At 36.1% G+C, this 20,467-nt stretch overlaps 1 protein-coding gene across 4 annotated transcripts in view; it reads left to right on the forward strand.

The window, feature by feature from the left end:
- Positions 1-20,467, forward strand: part of TAFA5 (TAFA chemokine like family member 5) — a 481,655-nt gene that overhangs the window by 405,066 nt on the left and 56,122 nt on the right. The window contains exons 5-6 of one of the 4 annotated variants that reach the window (XR_010387614.1): positions 12,477-12,569; positions 13,944-16,247. The exons of 1 other annotated variant lie outside the window; for it this stretch is intronic. Coding sequence is in view for 2 of the 3 variants with exons in the window: in XM_064506219.1 (XP_064362289.1) it covers positions 13,944-13,952 (9 nt within the window). In the remaining variant the exon portion in view is untranslated. Of the gene's footprint in view, positions 1-10,614; positions 10,703-12,476; positions 12,570-13,943; positions 16,248-20,467 lie in introns of those variants that run through there. 2 more of the 4 variants (XM_064506223.1, XM_064506219.1) reach the window with 2 other exon arrangements.

Genomic DNA, 20,467 nt, shown 5'->3' on the forward strand with positions numbered 1-20,467 from the left:
TAACAGGAAGGAGAGAGAACATAATGTTCTAACCTAGCATAAAGGATGTGCTCTTGGAAGGTTAGATTTGGATTCAGGTCCTTTTTACTAACAATGTTTATATATTCTCTTAAAAAAAACCCAAAAAAACTACTTGAGTATTTCTTTATACATCGTCTAATTAAAAATAGACTTGATCTGTACCAGGTTGACATTACACTGTGAGACATCCTCCAAAGAAGTACCAAGCAGAACCCATAGAGCCACACAGTTCAGCTAAGTGCTTCTTTGTACCTTGTAGTAAAAGTTAATATCTCTAAGTTATGCTAACAGCCATACTGCTTCCAGATACTGCACCTAAATATCTCTTTAGTCCCCTTATCTCTTTCCATGATTTATACTGTTATGAAAGTGCACACCTTATTTCCTCTTCAGAATCTCAGTGAATATCTTTCTTTTCAGTTTATAGGTGATAGTTATTGACTATGTTGAAGGTGAGATTTAGCTGTTAGCCCATGTTTTGGATGTTCAACAGACCATTTGCCTAAATTTCGATAGGAATTGAATTGTGTGAGCTACAGTTTGTATGGTTTTTTGTTCATACAGTCAATCAGTCATAAATAAAAGCTATTTAATATAGGTAAATTTACCTATATTTAATATATTTAATATAGATAAATAGCAGAAATTTAATCAACAAATAAATAATTACATTTATTTGGCAAAAGCTCCAAGGAACATCTATTTATCTCAATTATTTGTAATTTTGTAAATGTTAAGGGCTTAGCCAGAGATTCAGTTTATCTTCCTTATTTTGAGATTGAAACACTTCTTTCCACAAACTTAAGAACTTGCCAGCCAAAAGTTTCCTGCCACACTTTTCATTTTAGGACCCTATATGTTATATTTTCATGAGCAAAATATATTTTACAGAAATGTCTGGGAAATAAGCCAGTTTTAATGGTTTCAGAAGAATCTGCAGGACAGTAGAATAGCAAAAAGGTGTACTTGTATTTAAATACATGAATGTCCCAAATTAGCACAGCAAATGGCAATTGACAGCTTTTGATGAATCTTGGCACTAGTTTCCAATCAAACTGTGTATGAGGCTTTAAAACAAATTTTATTATCTCTTTGTTGACATTAATACAGGTCCAAATCTGTAGCTGCTGAATTATGTTTAGTTATGATCCATATTTTTTTTCCACATTTTAATGTTGCTTGTGCTGTTTTTGGCCTATCAGACAACTGTGTATCTCATAAGTGAGCAAAGCATTGCCATTGCTAGGAATGATAGGTTCCTTTTCAAGTCACCCCGTTTGAGAATTTTGATGCAAAGTGCTCAACTGCAGTTTATATGTGCTTGGCCATGGGTGCATGGTCATCTTTGACAAATATGGCCTCTGGCAAATATTGGTATATTTTTTTTGCACCTGGAGTCAGCCCAGAGAGTTTCAGAGATCAGCGTTCTGGCTTATCACAGTGCCATATTTAAAAAAAAAAAGAAAAAAAAAAGATTCCCAGGAACAGAGTTTGTTGGTGGAATGTTCAGATACATAGAGTAAGAAAAGAAAATCATTAGGAAAATGTGTTCTATTACCCATTGATAGGCTGGTCTGCATTTTTAAGTGTATAAACAGCAAGCACCGCTGGTTAGTTAAGCATAGTTTATCAAAGTTTAAAGACTAGACAGTATATATAACAAAGTGGATCCCCCCACCTCTGTCTTTTGGTCAGATTGTGTCCAGGTCTGAAAGTTTAAAAGGAAAGGGAAAAGAATCAGGAAAAATTATGAACTCCTCATACCCAAATATTGAATCTACAATCAAAGTAATAATTATTCGTATTTTTTAAAACTTGGAATTTTCATCTTTTTTTGGCATTTGGAGTCCAAAGGAGCCTTTTGATTGTTTCACCATATTATTTTTTCATTTTCACTCTTATGATATTCTTTAATGGCATATTAGTAGCAGTTATGTTGTGTTTTGTTCCTACTAATGTGTTGTGATAAGATATATCATCAATGATCAAATCCATTTTTAGGTATATATTTTATTTTGTGATTGTCTTATTTTTAAATTACAAGGGCCTAGTGCTACTTAACACTGATTAAAACATATAGATCAAAGTGACCACTCTCTATACAGGAATGAAAAGAAGCTGAGCATCGAATGTACTAATTAGATAAGTGGCTGTTTTCCTGTTAATACCTTAGTTTGAAATAAATTTTTCAAGGAAGATGAAAACATCCTCTTGTCTTAGAAGTAACATACCACACAATCTTTCTTTTTTTTACTAAAAAAGAAAAGGAATATATATTTTTGAATATAAAAACAATAATTAGTGATATCCAGATTCATTGCTCTATTTAATGTAGTTACCGGTTACATGAATTGAGCAGCTAGTTGCTGTTAACCTTCTCCATCATCAATTGAGAGACATAGCCCCTTCCAAAAAGTAAGGTGTCATTACATTTATATGATAAAAGCAATAGGGTTTTTTTGTTGTTTTTTTTCCTAAAAGACTGTCAGGCTAAACATTTTTTAAACATTGGATAAGATTTATATATTCTAATTTAAGGGGCAGCTAAGACAAGTGCACATAGTTGCAGTATGCTTTAAAACTGTCCATATTATCAACTCAAACTGTGTGTTTTTCTGAAGAAGTGTCCACAGCTAGCAAGCTACAAAATTAAGCATTTAGATGCCCACAGGTCAACGAGATAATTAGAGTCCAGGTTTTTATTTTTCAGATAGAATTATCAAATAGTTTTATCCAGCACAAGCAGATAACACTGTGACACAGAAAACACCTCAGTCAGTCCTGACTAACAAGCAATGCTAATTATTTAAGCAAAAAATGTCAGAATTAATAGTATATATTTCTCATAGTGTATCTTGTTACACTGTACTCCTCCTGGGATCCAAAATGAAAATGTAATTGATTCATTTTGAAATGAAAGTTTAACTTTTTGAAATAGAATTTTTTTCCTAAGCAAAATTATTCAAGATTATTTCTAATGTTCTTGTACCAGGAGGTATTGAGTCTAGCAGTGATAAAAGCCATTATGCACAGAGTTAATCATTGTGCAGAGAGGAGAGTTTCCACTGAGCCTTGCAGCAGATATACCTGCTGGGGCAATTTTATGCCTGTACCTTGCACAGTGTGTTTTAATAGCACAGTGCTGCCTATCGTGTCATTTCCAGGGAGCTTCCTGTGAATCTTACAGAATCACACACACATTGTCTCCTACACATAACAGATTTTCTCCCCTACTAAAAAAAAAATCCCCCTTTTTTCCATTTCTGTTTAATTAGGGAAAAGGGATAGTGTCAGACAACTACAAACTCTTCTTTGTTAATTGACCCTGATACACTGACATCTCCAAGAAACTCATGTCTTAAGCCAAGGTTTATTCTGATGAGAATATACAGGTCTCCACCTGACAGTAAGAACTCAAACCAAATGATGTCATTTGTACATTAATCCTGTCCTATACAACACCTTATCCTTGGCCTCTAAGGAAAGATCGGTCATGACTTCTTCCAGCTGATATTTATGAAATGTTGCCTAACGTGTCTAGCAGAGTCAGTTATACATTTTCCTTTTCTTTTCTGTTTTGCCTCTTGTTTCTATAGCATCTGAGTTTTGTGTGATTTCTCATAAAACGGTCTCAAGTTTCACCCACACAAGCCATCTGGACTACAGTTAATATTTTAGGACCTATCCCCTTAACTTTGATGTACTTTCTTGTAACTGCTAAAACACAGTGATATCTCTTCCTTCTGTCTTGAGAACCTCCCCCTCACAAACCCAAACATGTCAAAGGAACCAAGGACTTCATATTGCCAGCACTGAAGTCTTTCAAATCTCTTGCATTTTTTTCAAATTTGAGAAAAATCTATGATGAGAAAAAGAAATCTATGAGGTCTCAGCAGCAAAAGTCTTAACATAATGAAAAGAATAAAGTCCTAGACTATAGAATATTATAGTAAAAGATAAGTTTCCTATTAGTGGTTCTTGGAGCTGATTTGTTGCATTTCATTATGAACTCAGAAACGGCACTGTGATAAACAGCAGAGAGCATATACCACACTAGGTTTCACTAATGACATTATCATTACCATATCTTGTTTCCTGTCTTCACCTGACACTTGTTTGCTTCTTAGGTTCATTGCATTTTGTCAAAGAAGCTGTTTCATGACCCAGTGAGGTCCACTCTACACCTACGACTGGAACAAGCAAGGAACAGAAAGCAGTGCATTTTAATCTGACTTAATTTAGAAGTGTCTCTTAAATAGCTCTGTCATTTTTGCAATATTCTCAAGGCTGGATGTTACTATTTGTCATTCTTATAATGTGAAAACAAGCTTGAAAAATAATGAAGGTTGGATAAATGTTTCTAGGAAACAAATTGGCAGCTCTCATAACACTTGTAATGAAATGCGCTTTGTGGAATAAAATGCTTATCTGGGATCCCATCCTCCTGAAATCCTGGGATTCTGTGATCACAGCAATGACATTTCTCTCTTAAAGATGGACCCACACAATGCTTCATGGTCTGTCTAGTAGCTTTAGCTAACAGAACCATGATTGCTTGCTGCTTAGGCACAAGGACAAATCATAAGATTGTTACCTCATCCCTCTTTCCTGCCCCCTGTGTGATTCACCCCTGAGGAAATGCTCAGTCAGAAGACAATGGCCTGGGCAGTAGTGTATGTGGAGTTACAATAGGGATTAGCAGGTAATTTATGGACAGTTGGGACTCACTGAGTCATAAGGGGGAGCTACTTGGAGCTCTTTTCCACTTGAGAAAGAAGAGTAAGGGCAGGATTCAGTTGCCTGAAGTCAAGTGTGCAGAGTTATCTGAGGTGCTCCACGAGTCTAAGACATCTTCAGGGGCACCTACACAAGGACTTTTGGAGCAGCATCTGGAGATCAGGGGTTCTGGTGCATGGCACATATGCACCATGCATCTGTGTTCAGGCTGAATTGAAAACTCTAGATTCTGTTGAGTCTGACTGAGATCACAAACAATCACCACATATAGACACCTAAACTTAGGTGTCAAAAGCTCTGAATCCACTCCAAGGAGATTGAAATAATGGGGAGCTGAAGGGCTCTTGGAAGAGACACTGGATTAGGAATCCCTAAAATCTGATTGAGGGAGATTGCTACAGGGCAGGGCATTAATCCCACCATTACCGATAGCACACAAAACTAGATAAGGTGATAAGACTCCCCACAACTAATATCTTTGTGTACTGCTCCATGAAAATAGAATTCTCTTCCCCTCCTCAGCTCCAAGAGTTGTATTGTGCTAGTTGTTTTTTGTGAGTGTAAAATTCATTGTAAATTATAGCAAATTCCTTGACATTTGCCACAGTTTATTTTTCCTCTTTTGTTGTTTGTTTTCGGTCTGCTGCAGAAATCTGATCACCACAGCACTGCTTGCCAAAATATCATAAAAACAGGGTGGAGAGGGTAATGGTGATCTTGCCAAAGAATTTAGACCCAATATGCTGCACAGTGTACAGAGCTCTCTGCCTCTAATAGACAGAGATGCATTGGTTGGTTTTTCAACTGCTATATTGTATACATCCCCAGTTTGTGTAAGGTTTAAATGTATCTGCACTATTAATCAGACTGTTATAATCGTAATGCATCTAGGTGTCTGCTTTGTCACTAAGAGATTAAAAATGTTTCAGCTGAATAATTTTGGATCCTTATCCTTAAATGCCCTGTCTCATCCTTCCTCCCTGCATCCTCATAGTTATGCCAAACTCAAAACTAGAGAGTAAGTGTAGACATAAAAAGGTGGACATTGGACACAATAGAGATTATGAAAAGTTTTACAAAATATATAAAAAGCACTTCCTGAAAGAAAGTACAAGAGGACTAAATAGTCCCCAAAAGTGTATGGACAAATTGTCATTAAAAAGAGGATGAACATATATTTCTGTATGCAAAATTCTCTGCTCCTTTCTCTTCTCCTCTCTCTTGTTGAGAATTAGCCCCCCGAAATATTCTAGAAGAAAATACTTTATCTTTCACCACATTTTCCACTGTCCTTTCAGAACACGTATTGCAGAATGAAGGGTCTCTGCACAAACTATTTTTTAATCTGAAGCAAGATAGGAACATGAACTTTTTAAGGAAGCATGGAAATATTTCACTTTCCTGAAGAACCTCACTGTTTCAGTGGTAGGGTGTGTCAGGGAGAGATTTTTCACACTTTACAAAGGGTCTTTGAAGCCAGGAACTTAGTCTCATAAACCTGTCAACAAGGATGCAATAATCTGTTAGGCTGGAAAGTTTTGTTCGCACTGAAAGTGAGGAGAATCAGTGTTTAAAAAGCTGGACTCTTCTGTGCTGATACATCCTTGTGCAGTTTTACATGTATTAGAGAACTGTATAAAGACAAGTCTGTTTTAGAAAATTTTACTTTTACAAAATGTATCCAGCTTCGCAGTAGGCATGAGGACCAAGATGAGTGGTGGGCTGTCTTCGTGTCCAAGTATGTTTGAGGTTTGTTGAAAACAGCCTTTACTTTTCTGTCTTTGCTATAGAAGACTGTATGTTATTTCTGCAGAAGGACACAATGTATGTTCTTGTCTTTGTTTTTAAGCAGGGCTATGAAAGAATATAAATCTTCCTGCATTCTTCTTTACCTAACACACATATACTTTTCTCCTCTCCTCTCACTCCTCTCCATCATCCACTTCCTACTTTCTCCTCGAGCCATAGACAAAGGCAAAGTAGAGTAATTTTAAATACTGGGCTTTTTTTCCCCATACCTAGCATATTTGTAGATTGCTGGTTGAAAGTCATCGACTGTACCAGATTGCTTTTTTGAATGATGTGACACATGACTGCTTTCTTAACTAATAAATTGGCAGGTGGACTACATAAAGTAGACATAATAACTGGTAAACACTGACTATTCCATTCCTTCACTAGCAGTTGAGCTTCCTATTTACAGCTCTTGCTTTATCAGTCAGAATTCTCTCTTTTAATGGATGAAATATCCTAAGTATTCCATCTAAAAGCACACTACCTTTTTGATATATTATTCATTGAACTTTAACTGTTTTCACAATCAGTCTTAGGAAATCACTGTTCCAATTTTTATTGTGAGTGAGAGAGGCCAACCTTATTCCAGACCAGCAGCCTGTCAATCAGATGTCACTCACAGATGCCCCTGAACAATTCTCTTCTCTAATTAGAGATGAAAAAGTAACAGTTTAGATTTGTCTGTAGACTTGAGCTGCTGGCAGATGTGGATTGCTATTTTTTTCATTCATTATGTACCTTAGTAAACTTTAAAATAGATAAGATTGTTTTTAAACTTTGCAGATAAAACTCCCATCACCCTGTCCATGAGATGCCCTTCTACAGTGGCAATTCAAGCCTCATTTTCTGGAAGATCATTACTTTTAGTAGATTCTTATTAACATCCAGCAATATTTAAGCCATATTTTTTGCAAGAATGTTTAAAATGATTAAGGTTATCTCTATGTTAAGATTTGTTAATCAATAAGCAGTACACCCTCAATATATAGGTATATAGGTATGATATGCAAAGGTCAGTATAGATAAAGTTACTGCATTTTAATAAAAATAGGCTCCTCAATGCAGTGGTGTTTTAGTCTGAACCTGTCTCCTACCTCAGAAAAAAAATCTCAGGAATGGTAATTCCAGATTATTTTTCTACTACCCTGAGGAAAGCCCCGGCTCTTCTTATATACTTTCAATCGTGTTAATATTGCAGTTGTTCTTATTTGAAGAGTAAAAGCAAGGCAGAGAAGTAGTCAGTTTTCAAGCTTATAATATTATGTCAGTTACAAATCCTCCCTACTTTTACCTCCCGCTAAGCCTCATGTAGGTGCACGCCTCTGACCATTTTAAAAGAGCAAAAAGAAATCAGATACAATTGAGTGACTTGATCAAAGCCATTAGCAAGGGTTATTTTAAGTGTGTGTTTCTTTACCCAGAGCATTAGAGAGATGAAAATTCCCTGTTTTGCATCATTGCTCCTTACAAGATGGATGATCCTGTTTGTCATTCCCTCTTTCCCTCCATGTTGCTTCAAGGAGTTAGCTTTAGACTTTCACAGGAACAGAACAAGCCCTACCTGGCTGTTTTGTCAACCAAAGTACTTCTAAATGCTATTCCAGTAGGAAGTCTCCCAGCATCACCTGTGCGCTCAAGGTCTTTGAATATTCTAAGCACAGGTATTTCAGCTGGGGTATATCTTTTGCCACCTCTCTTGCCTTTCTTTTATCTGTATTTAGATCCTTCAAAGCAAGCTAGCATTACTAGGCATGCCTGAGCTTGGGTTTTTAAACGGGAGTCTCATATGTGCCCCAGAGCTGAATGTGTTTCAGCTGGTTTGTCAGTTAAGCTGTATTACTACAGCAGGTTCTACCATCTTTATTCATGGTAAGGGTTAACCAGTTATGAGAGCAGTGCCACTGCCTTCACTGGTATCACAGATGAAGCAATGGGTAATTCGGGAGGAGTGTATGATCTGACCCAGCATATTCCAGCTTCTCACAAATTGAAGAAGGTAATACAAGATAAATGCAATTTTTGCAGAAAACGAAATTAATAATCAACGTGATATTCCTGGTAGATGTGAAGAGGTAGCTGAGAATATAGATCTAGGAGTGATATTTAAGGAAAAATAACACTTTTCTATTTTAGTTCGAGAGACATTATTGATCTTAAAATGATTGTTGTTGGAAAAAGAAATCCCTACTTGTGAAGAGATTTAATAAATGCTTTTTACTTTCTGTGTCTGATTTGAATAGTAGAAGTAAAAAAAAAGCAAAGTGTTAAAGAAAAGGCATGTTCTTTTAGAAGGTCACTATTACCTGTATTCTTCTATCTATAACTCATGAATGCTACTTTGTCGGATTGCAATATGCATAGAAAGCATGCCATCCACTACCTAGGATGCTAGACTGCTTTTTATTCATCCACGACCACAGTCATTAGAGTTGACCAGTCTTATTATTCCTAGTTCCATATGCATTGTGATCCATTGAACTCTTGAAGATATCCTGCCCCATGGCTATCTCAGTGACACAGAATAAGTATAGCATTTCTAAAGGAAATAACTTTCATGCTTCTTTTTCTTATACCTAATAGCCACAGTCACTTTAAAAATAGATTAATTTGCCTTTTTTTGAACACTGAATGGTTCAGTTTGCATATATGAACAGCAAGGAGAAAGGAGAGGGAAGGGAAGAAAACAGAATAAATTTTCACAGGGGACAATGGGAGTTCGCATGAAATGCAACAGGTCTTTGCTACTGTTAGGATCATCACCAGAAATTTGCATTATTATTCCCATGAAGCATGAGGTATCTTGCAAGACTGTGTAAGGTTTTCCTTGGGCGTTTTAATGCTTTTATAGCTCTCTCTCTGCATTATACATGGTTAGTTATTCAGGGACCTAGAACAGACAGCTGCAGAAGCAGAGGGGAAAGGCATGCTGTTTATTTGACTTGCAGTCAGTTATTAAAAGCTTTGGAACTGTTTCCATTATGAATAGATTTTCTGAGACAGAGACTGGCCAAACCTATATCCATCCTTGTGAATTATTTTTGTATGGTATGTTAGTTTTTTTTATATAATAGTGCATGGAAAAAACAACAAAAGTCATTTACAATGATGCGTGCTCTACAGAATCCTAAGATACACAGAGGCATTTTTAAAACTGTAGTTGAAAGTGTAAAATACTTAGTTTAGACAAGTAGTTCAGCTGTTAGACAACACTAAAACTTCTAAAATGACCAATTACATTGGAGGCATTGAGAAAATTTCCAGGAAACAGTGCTGGAAACATGATAGACAGTTTCGAGTTGTCATCCCAGTGTGCAAAGGTAGCTCCACCAGGCATTCATATCATAGCACCTGGCTACTGTAGTACAAAATAACAACTTTGGTTCACCCTGACTTTCATTTTTATTCTAAAAATGCAGAGTGGAAACCAGATGAAACTGCTAAAGCTTTACCAGGCTTGACATGGAATTGTTGGTACTTATGTGGATTCCATTTAAAATATAAATTATTAAAATAACATTTAAAAAGTTGTTATGGAAAAATTCCTATAAACTGTAGTGGCCTTGGATGAGGCCAAAGGTTTGTACAGAACATTAAATTATTGTGATCTCACCTGGCTTCAGAACTTCTTTTAAAAATCAGTTAACTGATTTTGTTCTGTCATGTACAGTAGTACACACACAACTGTATTAATGAATAACTGTAGATGTACAAGGCAAAGATTGCAACGCTGCAGCACATGAGTTTCCTAATCTGTTAAGAGATGCTGAAGTAAAACTGGGGCAAGTGAAAGGGTAGATGCATATATTGAAGAGCTTACAAAAAGTAGTATCAAAAGAGAGGAACAGTATTAGCATATAATTGTTTTGGGTTTTTTTCCTGTTTTGTCTGACATATCAAGTTTCTTTCTATTTTATTGGTTTTCTAATATTTTACCAACAATGAGATAGGAGCTGCAAGGTATTTTAAAGACCAGTGAGGTTCATATATGGGGATGCTATTGTGGTAGTGAAAAGCTTTTGACAAACCCACTCAGCCACTCACCTTTTGCCATTTTTGCGGCAGAGATGAGTGCTTTGACGGAGCAGTGCCCATAAGCTACTGCACAGCTCTTCAACACCTGTGGTGACTGGGAATGCTGAAGTGACTTTCCCACAGGGGGAGAAGATGCTTTTGAAATCTCAGGTATGGGAAAGTAAGGCTATTGTCAGAAGAGGGCAAAAATACAGAGGGGGAACTTTTCCATTTCACATTGTTGTTACCATTTGAGATAGGAAAAACATCCTTCTATTGAGATAACAGATGATGGTCTTTGAGAGTTTACCGGGAGACGAATTATGTAAATAGTTGACTTATTGATATACCAAGCATTTGGTGTGAGTGTTTCCAGTATATCATGCAGCAAAGATGATCTCAGCAGCAACTCAGAAAAACTATATTATGCAGAGAAAGCAACAGAAATGGGAGGTTATGCCCACTGCAGTGCAGTGGCTGAAGTGAGAACAGCTGGCTCTTTCAGAAGGACTCAGAAACCTACTATCTGAACAACTGGGGAGAATTCTGACTTCACTCAAGTTGGGGACAAAGAGACTTCAGGACAACCAGGATCTTGTGCAGTGATACCTAAAATTGGCAGCAGTCCTATGTAGAGATGGACAGAAAAGATAACCTTGCACTAGGTGATTGGTACCCAGGCCCTCCTTAATATGCTGCTGCTCCAAATTTCCTGCATAAAGGAATAAAACTATACCAAGGCACCTTTCCCAAGTTTTTAAGCACTTTTGTGTATGTAGTTGTTTAATTTGAAGTTTTCATTAAAATCTCTATCAACCTAATTAATATTCTAGAAATTATTCCCAAACAGTCTTCAAGAGCACCATTTTTCTTCAAACTTGCCTCTCAGAGATATGGTACTTTTAATGGTTTGAACTATTAGAGTAAGCAAGTCATTTCTACAGTCAATTTTGAGATCCCTCTTTTAGCTTGCTTGATCTATTTTTCTGGGGAATGGTTATTTCTGTGATGAGGAATGAAAGGGGAAGAACAGGAGAGGAGAAGGTAGGTGAGCATTCTCTTCCTCTCCTCTGGACTCTTCATGCTCTCTCCCATCCTCTCTGTCCTTTTTATCTGCTGTTCCTATTACCTGTCTTACTTCTCGTTTTCATGCTTTCATTAATAAATGATGCTTAAACTTCCCTTGCTAACCTGTACCTTTTGTCTTCTCTTTCATTCCATTTTCTCCCGTCATTGTCCAAAGTTGTAAATTCACCTCCTATTCTCTAACCTGTTTCTCTGCCTGTCATCACTTTATTTCAAGCCTGCTCTCCATACTGCCTCAGCATTTTTAAAATGTGTAATTCTCTCCTCTCTTCTTCTCTCCTACTTTTAAAGTGTTGATACCATATTCACACAGCAGGGATGTGCAAAGTGGAGTCAGGGATAGGAAGTCAGGAAGGAAGCTTTTAAATCCATGAAATGACAAAGCAGCAGGTATCTGCAAATGAATGTGGTTGTACCTGAATTCTCTCTCCATCCTGGGACCAATATGCTATGGAAGCGTACTATGAAAATGATGAATACACAGTCCATCAGCAGTTTATGCTGTTGCTTTTAGCTTTGGGCCATTCCAGCCTAATTCAGGAAAGATTGAGATAAGTCAGTCTAATTCTTCACACAATAGTAGTTTACCTTCAGATCTAATAAATCATAAATCTTTTGCTTTGTATTTCACTGCCTAAAAAAACATTACTACCTTAAAAATTTTGTTCTTTTCTAATGGGAGGAAAAATAGGGGGCATAGTGCAAACCCCAGGAAAGAGTGTAAAGGGGAAACAACAGAAAAAAACTTTAAAAACATTTCTCTTGATGAATGTATATTTTAAAAAGGGGAATATGTCACAATAATCATCCAGGTTTTTTGCCTTCAGCCTGTCTGAGGCCATGTGGTTTGGAGATCTGATCACTAGTCCGAAAAGGAAAGGCTGTTTGCAAGATTTCTGGGGTGTTTTTTCCTGGAAAAGGTGAGAGGACAACAGCAGAAAATTATGACATACGCTTTATGCCTTATATGGAAAATATTCATCTATCTATCTGTCTACCTATCTATCTATCTTTCTACATACATTTATATATAGAGAGATATATGTGTTTCAAGCTGTCACTAAATTGATTTGGAGGCAGGTATTTCTTTCATTTACCTCTCTGAGGAGTAGGTTAAAAAAAATCTAAATTGAATTCATGGCTTGAATGAAGTGAATTGGAATTTCTATTTTGTTTTTCTCTTTCACATTCACTGTTCAGTATTTTCTGGAGTTATTCATGGTATTTCCATCAGTAATGACAATTCTGACTATTTGGGGATAGGATAATGCCAAGCAGAAAACAGCATTTGAACATTCAAACAGCATTTTGTAATAATTATGCTTGTTTAATATGCCTCAAAACATTTTTTGTTGCACAGTATGTGTGTAATTTAGAAACCATTTCTAAACTGGTATTTTGGGTGGGCATGACTACTTGGCCCCTTGTTGTATAAACTAGTCATTACTTTCTCATTGTGTTTGTGCTGTCTTCCAGTATTCTTGTTTTCTTCATAGTGTAAACTTTTATTCTGTTGTTTCTCTTTCAAACCACTACATTTTTCTTTTCCTTTCTATTTTAATGGCTTCTATTCCATTTTACTTTCAACAAGTTCATTGGGCAGTCGTATTTCCAGTTTCACTCTTTTGGGTTTTTTTTCTGCTGTGTAATTGAAATAATTTTATGATTATATTGATTATTAATCTACATTATTTTCATTAATTTGCACTTGTAGTTGCATCACTAGAGGGCAGCGTTGATCAAACTAGTCTACAGAGCAACAAGTGCATGCTAGCGCTCATTAGAAACTTAAAGGCAGAAAAGCCTTCAGTATAAACATTCTGCCATTTTTATTAAATGATCATGTCTTTCATGACCATTTTTCATCATATCTTATATTTAAAAAATATGAGCCATCTTATTCTTCATGATCAAGTGCATATTAGGTAAAGTTATATGTAACTAATGCAGGTAACAGAACATTCTGTGATATTATTTTTATAAAAAAAGAATGTGCATGGAGTTTAGCAGAGAGTAGAAGGCATTTAAGCTGTTGTAAATTATCATTTATATTCATAACTAATTATAAATCATGATTAAATTTTTGATATTTTCATATAATATATACAAGATATAGGTTTGGTTGTATGTTGTTTCTCAGGAAAAATATTTGCTGTGAAAAGCAAATATCTTCGAACTCATGAACTGGTTCCTTGAAAAAAATCTCAGTACAGTACATTTTAAAATAATGGACAATTAAGATAACGAGGGTTGTAAATTAAGTCATTGACTCATTTGTTCTTATTGATTTACAGGTCTCCTGACAAATGCAGCAACACAAAATCCTCGTAGGAGTGGTTTAGGCTCTGTGTGAGCTACTTAACTTAGTCAAGTTTCACTGCTGTGGATCATCATCCGTTATATGTCATCAGCTCAACTGTCTGTTTCTCTGTATCTCATCAAAGACAGCATAATTCCTCTACATTATGAGCTAAAGTTTGTTCTGCCATACTAAGGATCACTGGACTAAGGAATATAGATAAAAGATACGCTTGGGCATTAGCAATACAAAAAAATTCATGGTTAACGTTTCATCTACGTTATACACCACTGCTGGACTTGATGTTACTTACTTGTTTTAATCTGAAGAGTCTGCTACAATGAAGAGTATCATCCCAATCAGCCTTAGAGAAGACTGTTTTGCCTATGGGAGGACACTGAGGTGCAAAAGAGAAACTCTTCTTGTGCCCTAAACTGTCTGAATTGCTTTTATTTTCTTATACTTTCAGTATATACAATAGACCAAAGAGCAAAATCTATTTTAAAGTAGACACAATCTTACTGTTAACAGTGATGTCGTTAAATTGTAGGGGGTCTCCACAAAGAGACACGAGTCCGGCTTTCACAAAGCTGAGATGTTGTTGTCCAGCAGAACTCTTTCTGGAAAGCTGCAGTAAAAACTAACCCAGAGACCTGCTCTTGAAATGCCGCATTCTAGAGAACATAATGGAGCATCGAGAGAAAACGACCAATGTTTGAAAAACTGAGACAAAAAGGACACAAACTGTCTACACAGCACCTTTATTCCTCTGTACTTAGATTGACTTTCTCATACTAAAATCATTTTCAGTTTTAACCAGTTAAACATGCCTCTTCTACAGTTCCATTTTTGATAGTTAAAGTTGGATAATACAGTCTTTGCAAAGAGCATGTTTGGTCATCTGTGGCCTGTCTCATCTGATACACCATTTAGCACCAGAAAGCAAATTAAAGAGAAAACAAAAGTAACACTTGTTTGAAAGAGATCATTAAATGTATTTTGAAAAGCCTAAAGTTATATATTTAACAGTTTTTATATGTTGTATATTTGTAGAAAATCCTATTTAACAATTAACGTGATAACTCTGACGGTCATGACAAGTGGTTCAGAGTTAAGTTGTGTTTTATTACTTCAGTTGTCTCTGAAGTGACTGGTGTCGTTTGCTTTCTTCCATTGGGACATTCTGGATGTAAAGCATGACCAGAGAGGACTGTGTAGAAAAAGCAAAGAATAATGTTGTTTATATTACATAAATGCATTCAACCATTGCACTGTTGGAAGGCCTTTTTTATTTTTATTTTATTTTTATTTTTTGTCTTTATGTACTGATAAAAATAGAGTGTAAAATATTTTAATCATTGCTCTTCATAGCAAGTTTTTTTCCCTCTTTCTCTCTCTCTGTCTCTGTCTCTGTCTCTCTTTCTTTCTCTTTCTCTCCGCCTACTTTTACATAATACAGTATAAGGGTCAGTTTGCAGCCTGTTCCTTGATCCCCCTTTCAGTGTTTTACCTCACTGTTAGAAAGCCCACTCTTTCAGCATTACTGATTAGTGAAAATTTTGCAAAGATAGCAAAGACGAGGGGGGAAATGAGGATAAACAAACACAAACTAAACCTTGCTCCCTTTTACTGTACCTTTCTGTATGTAAGTTTGGTACATACTGGTATGATGCAATCAACAAATGAGCTTAATTTCTTCCTGGCAAATGTATTCTGGTTTTAAGTATACTACCTAATATTCCAATTAACTTTTAGTATTATGCTAGTTCTATTCTACTAAAGAAAAATATATAGACATTGTTCAAGTGACCATAGATGAAAGTACAAAAATGAAAAATTGACTAAAAAAAAAAATTAAGGCCTGTTCCAATACTGAGGCTTATTTAATGCAGAGTTGGCAGGAAACCTGAACTACAGATGATTTTGTCTTCAACTAAAATAAATATATACAAAATTCTTATTTAAGCTTAGGATTTTGACCAGTGTCAAAGTAGCAAATTAAAGCCCAGCCACTTGAAAAGTGTTATGGACTGACTGCACTATAAATGACCAGTGTCAGGTTTAAATGTCATGCAATAAATGATGTTAAATACATTTACTGTACTTGTAGACCTCAAGAGCCAGATCCCTCACTCTACCAACTCTCTGTTTTGATTTATTTTAAAGGGAGTGTAGTAGCCTTATTTAGTAAACACAGAACAATTAAAGATGTTACATCATTTTTGTTGCTTTTACAGTATTCAGTTTTGTGTTGGTTCGGCTAAATTATAAAAAATAAAGAAAACCCTTTTATAAGTGAGAGCTTTGTTCCCTGAGCCTGACATCACCATCTGAACCATCAGATGATAATTAAGGTGGGGGCATGGGGAAGAAGACTTAGCCAATGGAATTGGAAATTGAGGATGGGGTGGTGTTTTGAAATTGAAATTATCCTCTTCCCTTTTCAGATTTTGGGTGCCTCATTTTGGTGTGTCTGGTTTAGACCAGATTAAAGTCATTAATTCTCTGGAAACCAGATCCCACTAGAGGATCTATGAATGGACATCTAAAATCTTTGTGTCATAATACGTAAGCACTTTTGAACATGCGAGCGTATGTCTTTGTTCCTTGTGTTCTTCAAATGCTTAACAAAAGATAGACATGAGTTTATTTCCATGGTCTGTTCTGGACAGGAAATATCAAAGACAAAAAGGTTGGGGTTATTCTTCAGAGACAAATTCTAGTTGCTGAGTCCCCTGTGTACAACAGCAGCCTCAAGAAACTTAAAATGTTTTCTGTAATCTTTTCCCCCTCCCCAAACTGTACAGTTTCAAATGAACTAAATATGCTGGCTGCCTTTGTCACTGTAAATTGCTACCCTAAGAACAGTGGTGAAATGTTTCTCTCTCAGGAACAATGCATTTTCAGAATATTGTGAGCTTCTAATTTTACAGAACTAAGTTACAGAAAAAATGTTTGTTTCTGAAGGTATTTTATATGCCTCTTCCAGAGCAAAATTTGAAACACAGAGGGGAATGTCTTATTTGAATGCTATTAAATATCCTTCATTTCTCAGCTTGCGAAGAAGTAACTTTTTCAGAACACACTTGATAGAGAACATAAGAGTACAGAAAATGACATAATAGACTAAAAAAAACCAACCTCTAGAAATGCAGTAAACCTTTAAACAAACTGTGAAAAAAGCTGCTTTATAGCTTTCTACTAGCCCAGGCAAGGACAGGTGTAACTAGTGCTTTAAGCATCGGGGATATCAAATGGAGCAAATATTAACAGAGGATAGCAATCAATATGACATGCCATTCTGATTTCATAATTTTGTTTTTAGCTTTTTTTTTTTTTTTTTTTTTTTTTTTGTCTAGACAATTCATTTCTTCTCTGCAGTAACTCAGGTTTTATGCACGCAGTGTCCTCAATCATTCACTTGTTCACTGGAACTATACCCACATGCTGTTGTATAAATCTTTAACCCACATGCTTACTATCTAATATGGCCTATTCATCACTATCTTGACTACTAATTAGAGTTTCCAGAAGAAAATAAAGAATTCAACACTGTGGCTGAAGAACCTAGATGGGTGGCAATAAGGTACTGCTGAAATAAAAGGGGGTAAATTGTTTGGTTAAAAGAAAAATCACAGCTCTGACTGCCTGAACCAGTGGAAAGTAAAGGACAAGCCAACACTGGATGTGGATACAAGAAGGAAACAAGAACTGGAATATTTATTCAAGGGGAAGAAACCAGAACTGAATTTTTTCACATAAGCCTACATATAGTACTATGCAAAAATGTTCCCTATAAACAATACAAAAGAATGCATTTCTTTTTAAACTTCCTTGTATGATATATATTAAGAATGGTACATATAAAAATGATGACCAAAGACCAGGAAAGAGTAGACTAGGGATGTTGCATAGTGCATTGTGTTGATCCAAAAACAGTTACCTCCCATTAAAGGGATGAAGTGAGAGAATACGGGAAAATGGATGCCATTTAGTTTTCCATTAGGTTAGGTTGGCACCTAACCTTCTGTGATTTAAAATTGTTTCAGACAAAACATTGGATCAGTAAGGTGTAGCATAACAGCTACTTGGAATTGGCTTGGAATGAGCCTAGTGAAAATTGGGTTAGAATCAGCTTGAACTATTGGAAAATAGCCCCAGTTTGTGATTCCTAAAGCGACCCTTAATGGAAAAGGTTTAATCTGAGAAGACTTCCTCTAGTGGAGAAATCTTTGGAAGGTAAAAAAGCCCCTTACTATCACTCAGCTTTCAAAGGTGCCCCAAGGAGCACAGGCAGCAATTGGAAAGGCTTGTGAGAGCAACTGTCAGCCAAGGTAAATTAGAATAGCTTTCCAGTTTGGAGACCAGCTTGTTATTCAAATCACTTCAAGATGGGTTAAGAGTAAAAGTGATTTGCAGCTACTTTTATTCTTCCTGCTTCAAATCTGCAGAAAACACTTCTCAGCTATACCAGAAATGGAAGTAAGTTTGTGGCTGGAGCTGGTTAATGATTCTCTGAGGTGAATGACTAACGAAAACGAAAGTGATTTGCCACCTTTGTGGCAACAATCCTGAAGGCCTGGAAAAGGTGATGCATATACAACGAGAAAAAGTAACTTGTACATTTTTTTGGAGGGGTTATTTTATGAATGATGATTTTTTATTTATGCCACCATCTTCAAAGAAAATTGGTGTCAATGGAACATGGGAACTTCCAAAACAGTTCAACTGAGTGGTTCCTCCAGGCTGATGTATGTCATGTCTTAATTGGAATCTGTTTAAAAATGTTGGATTCTCCTGCTAGCAAAATATGGAATAGCCACACATGAAGCAAAGTTGTTTCTGATCCTCTTCCAGTTGCAGCTTTGTGTATGCCCTACATCCTGGAAAGCTGGAGTCTTTATACATCTATTTTGCCTTATATAATTACTGAAGTTATGGCAAAGTAATTTTTTATTTCTATTGTCTAAAAAAATTTTGAATGATGAAAAATTGAAGCAATGGCTCTTAGGCTTTCTGACGTTCAGAAACTGAGGTGGACAGAAAACACTATTTATGTTTGCTTTCAAATGGAAGCTTGAATAAGGAAAGGAAATTAAGAAGGAAAATGAAAGGAAAGCAAGACCAGGGGAAATTAAAGATTTTTCATTTCAGAATTTTTTAAAAGTTTTTAATAAGTGTTAGGGGAACAAAAAAGATTAAAATTAGAAATGGAATATTTTAACTACAAAAATAAGTATTTAATGCAACTGAAAATATAGTAGTCTTCTTCTGAGATATAAATCCCTGTAAAATTTGAGAGCCACAGTTAATAGGTAAAAGGTTAAAACCAGTGATTAAAAACCAACTAAGAAATAGGAGAAAAGCAGAAGTAAACGAGTGCAGTCTGGAATACCTAAGCAGCCAAAGCACTACCGCGTACTATGGTCTGAGTCGTCATGAGCAAGTGCCTATGTCTTCCTTCGCTATACGGGAAGAAGCCTATATGTATTCCTACACAGTCAAGGAGAGGGACAGACGGTCATAGTATATACAAGTCCTTACATAGGCATATAACAAGATATGTCAGCCACCTAAGGCAGAGAGTGTAATGATAGGAAATGTTGAGGTCAGCTGTCGTCTGAAACGACTTACTGAGTTGTGAAGGTGCTAAGAAAAGATTGGCAGTAGCAGCTTGAGCCAGTTGTTAATGTACAAAATCACAGCATAAAATTAGGAGCTTACACAGCCCAGACATAGTGAACAGGGCCTGGCCAACACAATGACTAATATAAATGGAGGGTAATATAGTTACTCCTCTACATGCAGAACATATCCACATGGACAGGTGGAAAAAAAATGTGGACCAGATCTCTCCATGCTCCCCACTCAGTTCTACACTAATGTGTTTAAGCAGCCTCCAGAGCAGAAATGCAACATAGACTGACTGCACCTTTACTACATATTAGCCTAATTGATATGCTATGACCAAATAATAAAAAAGTATGGGGAGGCTAAAAGAAAATTATGTATGAATTTGGCACCAAATCACAATTCTTCCTCAGTGAACCCATGTAACACTTGGTTTGCTCTTCACCAAAGACAGATTTGTTACCTCCCAGAATGCTGAAGAGCCTAATCTGACAGCGATAATGTAACTTCTATCCCATGCAAAGCAAGTCAAAGGAGTTCTGCAAGGACAGGCATCCCAGCTGAGTAAATGGAAATGTCCCCACTCTGCACAGGGAACCAATACCCACAAAAATGAGAAAAATCACAATAAATAGAAATGTCACCTAGGTTCCTCATTATCTTCTTATTATTCAAACTATTATAATCACAGGAGAATCTGCAATACATAGTAGCACTTACAATCCAGTGCAATCACATGCTCTTAAATCATGTGCTGTTAAATAATGATTTTTTTTGTTTTTTGTTTTGTTTTGTTTTATTTTGTTTTAAAGCTGGTAGGACATACCGGGCTCTCCTTCAACCCCTTACCAAAATAGATGTCAATGAGCTCATTGACAATTATTTTGT

This window comes from Dromaius novaehollandiae, chromosome 1 (genome assembly GCF_036370855.1).
Source record: "Dromaius novaehollandiae isolate bDroNov1 chromosome 1, bDroNov1.hap1, whole genome shotgun sequence".
Taxonomy (NCBI): domain Eukaryota; kingdom Metazoa; phylum Chordata; class Aves; order Casuariiformes; family Dromaiidae; genus Dromaius; species Dromaius novaehollandiae.